The 8,739-nt window shown below is 50.2% G+C and overlaps 2 protein-coding genes across 2 annotated transcripts; one reads left to right on the forward strand and one right to left on the reverse strand.

The window, feature by feature from the left end:
• Positions 1-436: 436 nt before the first annotated feature.
• On the reverse strand, positions 437-3,917 carry ADORA3 (adenosine A3 receptor). Its single transcript, XM_009938640.2, has 2 exons — positions 3,243-3,917; positions 437-2,281 (listed from the first exon to the last, which is right to left on the reverse strand). Exons 1-2 carry the CDS (start codon positions 3,590-3,592, stop codon positions 1,687-1,689), a joined length of 945 nt encoding a protein of 314 aa, XP_009936942.1. The 5' UTR covers positions 3,593-3,917; the 3' UTR covers positions 437-1,686.
• On the forward strand, positions 3,643-7,316 carry LOC104333174 (adenosine receptor A1-like). The gene is made up of 7 exons (XM_009938641.2): positions 3,643-3,662; positions 3,732-3,877; positions 4,957-5,150; positions 5,314-5,369; positions 5,738-5,844; positions 6,061-6,385; positions 6,983-7,316. Exons 1-7 carry the CDS (start codon positions 3,643-3,645, stop codon positions 7,314-7,316), a joined length of 1,182 nt encoding a protein of 393 aa, XP_009936943.2.
• Positions 7,317-8,739: the final 1,423 nt, after the last annotated feature.

The raw sequence follows: 8,739 nt of genomic DNA on the forward strand, positions 1-8,739 counted from the left end.
AGGAAAAGAGCCTGGCCTTTAATGCCTATTTTCAGTTTGACCCATGTTCCCTAAAAACAGGCCATGTGAGCTGTGGTGTAGTATTTACTGCAGATTCTGTGCCGTCCATCCAGGACACAGAATAAAGCAGTGTGGAGATTTCATACAGGCTGCTTTCTTGATTGTCATGGGAGAAGAGCAGGTTGAATTAATATAAAATCCATCTAATAATTATTGTTATTAATGAAAATGTGACAACGCTGACTGTAGCATAAGCTGACGAGACCCACATCTATAGCCTAACTTGACAGAGAAGACAAAGGGTGTAAGAACAGTCAGCGAGGACATGCCTGGATTATGAACTGCTGTGTTACCAACAACAAAGAACACATTTATCCTATTCTTCAGTGGACCCAGCCAATCTTTATGTAAAAAAAAAAAAAAAAAACACTGGAAAAAATTTGTCTTATGTATCTGTTCTGTATTTTGAAACAATTTAATATAAAGACATATCTAGACACACAGTTAAACACCTTTAGAACAGTCTTCAGATCTGTAACAGGTTGCTACAAAAAGAGCAACTGTTCATCAGGTTCACAGAGGAGACTTGCAGCAAATTACATTTAAATCTGGTGTTAGGAAAATGGTTTGTGATTGTAGGGAGAATTAAGCATGGGAATGTGCTGTGCAGGAAGAATCCCCCAAATGGGTGGTTTTTGGCAAAAATTAGGAAAACGCATCCTTGAATTGTGTAGAAATAGTTGATTCTATCCTTGGTTAAGGAGCTGGGGAAGGAGGAAAGAACTTAAATATATATCATTAGTTTATTTTTTGACAGTCTTCTCTTCCTGGCGTGCCCTCCTGTGCCCAGCATATCTTGTTAGTGAATAGCTTCAGTGCCTTCAGCCTTTCAGCTCTCGCCTGGTGCTCTGTGTCTGAGTTCAGCTTTTGCAGGCTTCTGGGGTGAGCCTTGTCTTGATGCAAAAGCAATGACAGTCTCCCACTGGCAGGCTCTCCCCCGAAGAGGAGGAGGATCACCAAAGCCAGTGCAGCTTCTGACCTTGGGGCTGCGATGGTCAAGAGCGGGTGGGGGCAGCTGGACAATGCAGTTGTTCATCTGCCGGTGGAGGTCTCACAGGAGATGCTACAGGTACATTGCACAGGTGCTACTGGACAAGAAAAAGGTCGGGGCAAGTCTGGCTGTTTGTAAGCAAAGGGCCTATAACTGGGCAACAATAGAAATCAGAATGATAACAGAGTTAGTCTGGAGTTAAAACTCGAAATGAACAAGCACTGTTTTCACCAGCTGTGCATGGCTCCGAGCTGGGGAACGATGAGCAAAAAGCCTGCCTTGAGAGTGCTTTGGGTCACTGGCCTGCTAAATATCTTCAAGGCAAGAAATAAAAACTGGAACGTCCTGTTGAATGAAGACGCTTGCCTGGAAGATCTGGGCTTGGTACAGCAACCATCAAGCAGAATTCTCTGGGGTACAGTAACGCGGGTGATCATAAGTGATCCTTCGGAGCTTAATGTCAAGTGTGGATCAGACTAAGAGGAGCTTGCCCTTGTCATAAAACAGTTTATGCAGGAGCAGGAGTAGATGAGACAGAAGGCACATTTTCCCATGTGTTTCTTAATGAAGGAAAGTGGCTTATCAGTGCTCTGCTATATACTGGCAGGTCAACATTCATTCTTGATTTATGACTGTTAGTCTGTTGTTGGCTGTGTAAGAACTGGGTCTGTTTTTTTGCACAGGATATAGGTCCTTAAAATGAAAAGGTACGTGGTTTTGAACTTTTTTATCTTGCAAGCATAGACAATGGGGTTCATGGCAGAATTGGCATGGGATAACAGAATTCCCAAATACATCAAAGACTGGGGGATGTCACCCTCAGGGTAAAAATAGGAAACACAGTTTAGAATGCACAGAGGCAACCAGGATATGGCAAACAGGAAGAGAACAAGTGCGAGAGATTTGGCTGTTTTGAACTCCTGTCCATAAAATGCTCCTGCCCCTCTCACGGTGGTTGTACCTTGGCTTAGCTTCGTCCGGATGATGTAAAAGATTTCAACATACAGAGCACACATGATGAGCAGAGGGACAAGGGTCCATAGAAAGAAGCCAAAGTACACCATGTAATCCATCCTCATCACAGAGGTGAATCGACACCTGAGAAACTCGGAGTTTCTTGGTTCTCTCTTGTTCCATCCAAACATGGGGACTAACCCTACCAGCAGGGACACAGACCAGCACAAACCCAGCGCCCACCAAACTCTTCTCTCTGTAGTGATGATTTTGTATCTGTTGGGGAAGAAAACCCAGGCCATGTTAAAGAGAAGTGTTGAAAATAGTTAAGGGTCTCTTCAAGGGCTCGCATGTTCAGATACTGCAGGTTCATTGTCAGGAGATGGAGCATTAGTTTCTTTCGGGGGGGCGACCAAATCTTATCTTGAGAGAAGCCCTAACTGTTACTTTGCAGCACCCATAAGATGAACTATTCTTAACTTCCCCTCTTTATAATTGGATGTTTTCAACTATTTTGTTTCTTGTTTCATTATGATCGTAGTGCTCCTCTTGCCTAAATACTGTTTTTCTACTATTAGCAGTTCTATATTATCTCTCCGCCAATTCCTTGTACTCTTTACCTTTGGTTTATGCCTTTTGCAGGACCAAACTGTTCTTTCACTCTTCAATTTTGTAGGTCCTTTCCCCACAAAAAAATGACTTCTTTCATGCTTGAGGTTTTGCCTTGCATTTCTGTGTTATGTATTTTTCCATTCAAATATAAAAAGCGAGTGACTTCTGAAGTTAGCCCCTAGCAATTCTGTTCAACAAATGCTAAAATGAATTTTATATTAAAAACTAGCCTCAAAAACCCAAAGAAATCTATAGTACTCTCAGCATCCTGTGCAACTGAAAAAACATCTGAAGAATTCACCCGTTTGACCACAGACCCATCCTGTGGCCAAATTCTGATCAGCAGTAACACCGAGCTATTGGCCCTGCATGAACGCCCCGGGGTCTGTCCACGCTGCGTTACGAACTGCAGAGGGGGGTTCCTGCTCTAGATACCTCGTCTCGGTGGGCTTTTAGGCACAGGCACTTCCTCCATGCGCAAGCATGCATTTAGAGTAAATATTTGTTAGAAAAGGGGCGAATTCAAGGAGACAGAGGAGGGTGGCATGCCTGGGGCAGGGGCTGGGCGTGGGAAAGCTGGCCGGAGTGGGGCGAGCGGAGGGGCCCGTGGTGGTCCAGCGCTCACCTGGTCGGCAGCTTCACTCGCAGGTACCTGTCGATCGCGATGGCCAGGAGGGAGAGCACGGAGGCGTTTGTGAAAACCACCATCAGGCAGCACATGAACAGGCAGGTGTGGAAGTGGACACTGATGCCCAGGCTCACCACGATGGCCAGCGGCATGACGAGGATCCCCACTGCAATATCAGCCAGCGCCAGGGAAACGATGAAGTACAGAGTCGTGTTCTGAAACACTGAGTTCAGCTTCACCACCCAGATGACCAGGATGTTACCCAAAGTGGCAAACAAAGCAACCAGGCACTCGGTGCCGATGTAAATCCCGTCCAGGCTGCTCAGCACCAGGCTGTCGTTTGGCATGGTGACTTGCTGGAGATGCTCCCACCCTGGCCTGAGCTGCAGAAGGGAGCATGGGCATCGATGACCGTGTGTGGGATTCGTCCTCGGTGTCTGGTGCTCAGTTGTTCCAGTGATTCTCCGATGTGCAAACCTCTTCCAGTATTTCACATCCTCGGCGCTCGGGCAGCAAATCAGCTGTTGCCTTTCCACAGAGCTGCAAATACCTTAGCATCCAGGAAATGTTCCCCCCTCTGGACGCGACTCCTGAAGCTCACAGCATCCCTTCAGCAGCTTGGTATCAGTCAAGTACTTTGGAAAGCTAGTTTGAAGCAAAAAAAGGGAAAAGCTTCCACAAGCCTGCTTACCAGCAACCTAAAAACAACAACTTGAACTGCTTCCTCTTCCAAGCCACGGTTTTAGACGTGGGAGAACTGTGACCAGAGTTGACTGCGCAAAGCTGCCACTTATCAGTCTAGATAATCGCTCTGTAGTCACTATAGCAAATGAGGCTGTTCAGGGGACATTACAAGGGCATTTCTTTAAATTCCAATACTTGATTTAATTCAGGGTATAGCATTTTGGTAAAGCCCTGAGGTGGCTGAAAAATGCTCTTTACTTGGACCTTTCTCAGTCTGACAAGAACACTCGTAATGTAGGTGACGATTTCAGCAAGAGCCCTCATTTCTGCCAGAAATCAGTATGATGACCAACCAAGTCAGGTTCAGAAAGCGGCATACTTTCCTTTGCTTTGTTTTTGGAAGACAGAGAAACTGAGGAACGTATGGGAATTGATGGGAAGTAGCGGGAAGAGGGTGCGAAAGCTGCGCTCTGCTTGCTGTGAGGGAGCCTGGCAGCGCGTGGTGCCTTGCTCCTTGAGGGGGGTCTGCAGTGGAGGAGCTGCTCCCGTTTCAGACGAAACCGAGAAGCGATGCAAACGCGTGAGCTCGTGTCGGCCTGCGAGTCGCAGGGTAACCTGGCTCTTGGGCAAACAGCAATGCACGCTCTCCAGGAATGAGCAAATAAACCGTTAGGTGGATGGTGCCGTACTGGTGTAACAGAGCCCTAAGCCAACACGGGTGGTATTTGGTTTCCCAGGTGCTGAGCCTGCCATCTCTTCCACCCAACTTTCTGGCAAACCTGAGGATGGGGAAGTGAAATCAGCCCTGGGAAGAGACAGAGCCAGAAATAAGTGACACTTTTGTTCTCTGCTGTCGAAAGAGTTGGGCAAATTCCGCTTCCTTGAAATTGGTGTAAGTGCTTCTTGCTCCCTGGCTGGAGGGTTTTTTTGGTAGAATTACTGCTGGGGAAATGGTGAGCTGCCTATAGACAGTCCCCGTCTGCAACTCAACTTGGCTGTGCTGGTTTTCTAATCAAATCTGACACAGGATATCTGTGGGTGCAGGAGAGAAAGCCCCGGAGAGGCATGTGCAGGTCACAGCTGGGATGGACGCTGGGCTTTTGGAAGCTGAATGAGTTGCTTCTCTGGGAAGTACCTGGGAAGGAGTGGGCAGCTGGCGCTTTGCAGCTGCGAGCAGACGTGGGAAGGGTCTGTGTCCTCCTGGCTGCCAGCCATGCAGGGGTGAGGGTGCTCCCCGCTTCCTGCGCTCGCTGAGCGTCTGCTCTCTTGGCCTCAGCTGCCAGCTTCCTCTGTCACCCACCCCTGGGGCTGCAGCTCTGCAACGCTGAGTTACAGGGCTCTAACCGGGCCCGCCCTCCTTCACTGCCCGGTGCCTGCTCTAAAGGTAGCTCCTGAGAACAAGAACTTGGTGCTGTGTGGGACCCTAGGGGAGCAGCTTGTGTAATGGCGTCAAAAGGAAATGTTTCTCCCTCCGTTTGCCTTTTGCTCACCCGGAATCCAGCTGAGCACCTTTGTATTTGCCCTCCCCACCCCTTCTTTGTGGCAGTGGAATGGGCTGGGTCACTCCGGGTCCCTTGGCCCTGTTTTCCCTGATGCTGCACCTCCACTGCATGCAGTGCAGACTGAGCAGGCTTTAGAAGCTCGGAGACAGAGCGATCTAGCTGCAGTGCTGTAGAGCTGTGCGTTAGCTAACTCACCCTGCTGGGCAGTACAGAGCACCCAGCTGGGGGGGAGATCGTGCCTTTGAGGACAGAACAGACCAGCAAAATTACCACCCCCAACAGGTAGTGCCCGTGGCTTGTTCACAGTCTGATGCTGCCCCTAAACAATGCTGATTCTTCTACGAAAGCCTACGTAAATGTGCTGAAATCTCAAACAGACAGAAAGAAAGATATCGCAGGGTTTGTTATGGAAGGTCTGATAAATAGATCTTCGTGGACAATTTGCTCAGCCCATCTTTAAAGCGTTGTGTATGCAGGTCAGCGTGCAAAATTCTGAATGAGGGACTTAAATTAAGGCAGATCAGGCAAGAGACATCTGCTGACCTGGCTGTTGGAGGAAAAAAGAGGTTTCAGCACAGCGTGTCTTAATTTTGGATGTGACCAGCCTCAGATGTCCACAATGTCAGCAGGCAGTCTGGATGTGATCTGTATCATGACGGAGGCTGTTGTTGGGATATGTGTGGTGGTGGGCAATACCTTGATGATCTGCACAGTGAAGCTGAACCCAGCTCTGCAGAAGACCACCTTCTTTTGCATCGTTTCCCTGGTGCTCGCTGGCCTTGCCATGGGGACCCTTGTCATGCCGCTGGCTGTCATGGTGAGCCTGGGAGTCGTCATCCATTTCTACTGCTGCCTGCTCATGTGCTGCCTGATGATGATCTTTTCTCGTGCCTTGATCCTGACTCTCCTGGCCGTCGCAGTTGACAGGTACCTGCAAGTGAAGCTGCCGACCAGGTGAGTCTGGGCAAAGGTCCCATCTCGTCATTTTTTTCCCCGTTTCTCTCCTCCATTATATTTCCCTTCTCCCTTGTTTGCAGCATCGTAGGGCTTCCTGGGCATCACTGGTTCTCTGAGAAACTCGCACAAAGGCAGAGGTTCCCAAAGTGTAGGCAATGTCCAGCAGTCTGGGCACTCCTGGAGATTCAGCAATGCCTGAAAATCTGAAGCTACAGAGTCAGGGAAGGGTTGCTCATAAATGTGTATATGCTTAAAGTCTGAATAAGGCAGTGGTCCTTAGGTTTTCCCCCGAGAGACAACCATACTGCTCTACTGATGCAGGTCAAAACAAACCGATATGTCTGAGGAGAGGATTTGACCCTGCACCTGTGGGTTCTTATTGGAAAGGGATAGGTGACCATTTGGAGGTTCTCCTGTAGCTTCAAAATACATTTTAAATGTCGGAAGCTGTTAAGGACCAACTGCACGCAACTGTGCTTAACTCGAATGAGGCCAAGCAGAAATGAGTGCTTAAAAGCCCAAGTTCCTGAATATTGTAGTTCTTTTTTTCCGAAGAATTGCATCTAACACGGCTGATGCTTCCTGCCCACCCAGGTACAGGGCAGCCATCACGAAGAAAAGGGTTTGTGTGATTCTGGGACTCTGCTGGCTTGTGTCCATGCTGGTGGGGCTGGACCCCATGCTGGGCTGGAACCAGTGCACAGGCAGTGCCAGCTACATCGAGTGTCAGTATTTGGCTGTGATGAGAATGGATTATGTGGTGTATTTCAGCTTCTTCACCTGGATCCTTCTTCCCTGGCTCATCATGTGTGCCCTCTGCACTGAGATGTTCTACATCATGTGGACAAAACTAAGCCCGAGCTCAGCAAGCTGCGGGCAGCCCAGGGGCACGGCCGACTCCAGCAGGTTGACAGCAGAGCCGACGTGACCCTTCAGTGCTGCTTTCGCCCCTGCTAACGGCTCCTCCTTTACGAGTATTTGCTTTGCCTTTTCAGCTCTAGTTAAGGAAACCGTTTCTCAAAATGATGGAGCCACAAAGAGCTGCTCTGGCACGGTGCCACAGAGCCAACCTCTCTGTAAGCACTAAGGTACTGCAGGATGCGACGGGACGCCAGACCCTGGCTGCCAGATTTCTGGTTGCACGCAGAGCGGCACAGCACAGCGCAGGCGAGAGGAGCCAGGCCGGGGGGGCTCGGAGGCTGGCTGCTGGGAGGAGGGGGCTTCAGGGTCTGAAAATGCTCTGACCTGGCTCAGCGGGGCAGCGGCACCCACTTGTGGAAAGGTGCTTTGGAACAGAAGGAAAACAAGTGGCCTTTGTGTGAGGTTTTGTTTGCACCAGCCCACAAAATTTTATAGCGTTAGAACTTCCCAGAGCTTTTTCTTAAAAGGCAGACGCATGGGGACACTGTCTCTGTCTGAAAGATGCCCACGACGCTGCTGGTCCTACCAGGCACAGGCTCTTGGGTTTCTTTTTGTCCGTCCTTTTTGAGCAGCTGTGGACTGGAGACGGGTTCAGAAAAACATCCGTCTTCAGTAAACCCGCGTAGGTGTGCGAGCCGGGAGGGGAAGCCTGCCGCTGAGCAGAGGGAGGGGGCCCAGCTTCGTACCAGACAGCGTGGTACAGCGAGCCCGCGTTTCCTGGGCTGTCGGTGAGGTGAAAAGTGCTTCGTCATCTCATTTCGTGACCCTCCGGTCCGATTGCACAAGGGGGTCTGCAGCGTTAGGGCGAGAGGAGGGGACCGTCGCCCTCCCGGCAGGCACGCGCCTGCTCCGAGCTTTCGTTGCCTCGGATCCCCGTGCTTCTAAGGAGAAATCGAAGACCTGAAGGAAAAATGCCCTTTGGGTCCCCATCCCTGCTGGTGCAGCTGAGGGTGATGCCGTTGAACCCAGCTGAGCTGCACCTGCCCTGACGGGGGCTGAATCGGGGCGTTTCTGCCCAGTACCTCCTGTTCCCACCAGGTTCCTGCTGGGAAGGCACGAGGTGCACTGATGTTCTTCAGGTGCTTCCTCTGCCAGGCAGCATCTGTTTCCTGTCCTGAATATGAAAGAACCACACTGCTGGGCTGCTGTGACTCCGCTGTCACCAACGGGGGACAAACCTCTGCCCTTCTGCTGCCTCTGCCTGGTACGAGTGCGGCTTTGCCCCCAGCCCAGGGATGTCCCGGGGGGCTCTGGGTACGGTTGTCGTGTCCTTGTACCCCCCCCATTCCCACATCCTCCTTCCATGGGTCCTTGCCTCCTCTCCCACCGCCCTCCTTCAGCCCCAGCATCAGGAAACACTGGGCTGGAGGTTTTTTGTGGCTTGCAAAGTGGTTAAACACTCCCTGCCCAGAGGAGCCAAATGGGGCCGG

Source organism: Opisthocomus hoazin, chromosome 25 (assembly GCF_030867145.1).
Source record: "Opisthocomus hoazin isolate bOpiHoa1 chromosome 25, bOpiHoa1.hap1, whole genome shotgun sequence".
Classification (NCBI taxonomy): Eukaryota; Metazoa; Chordata; class Aves; order Opisthocomiformes; family Opisthocomidae; genus Opisthocomus; species Opisthocomus hoazin.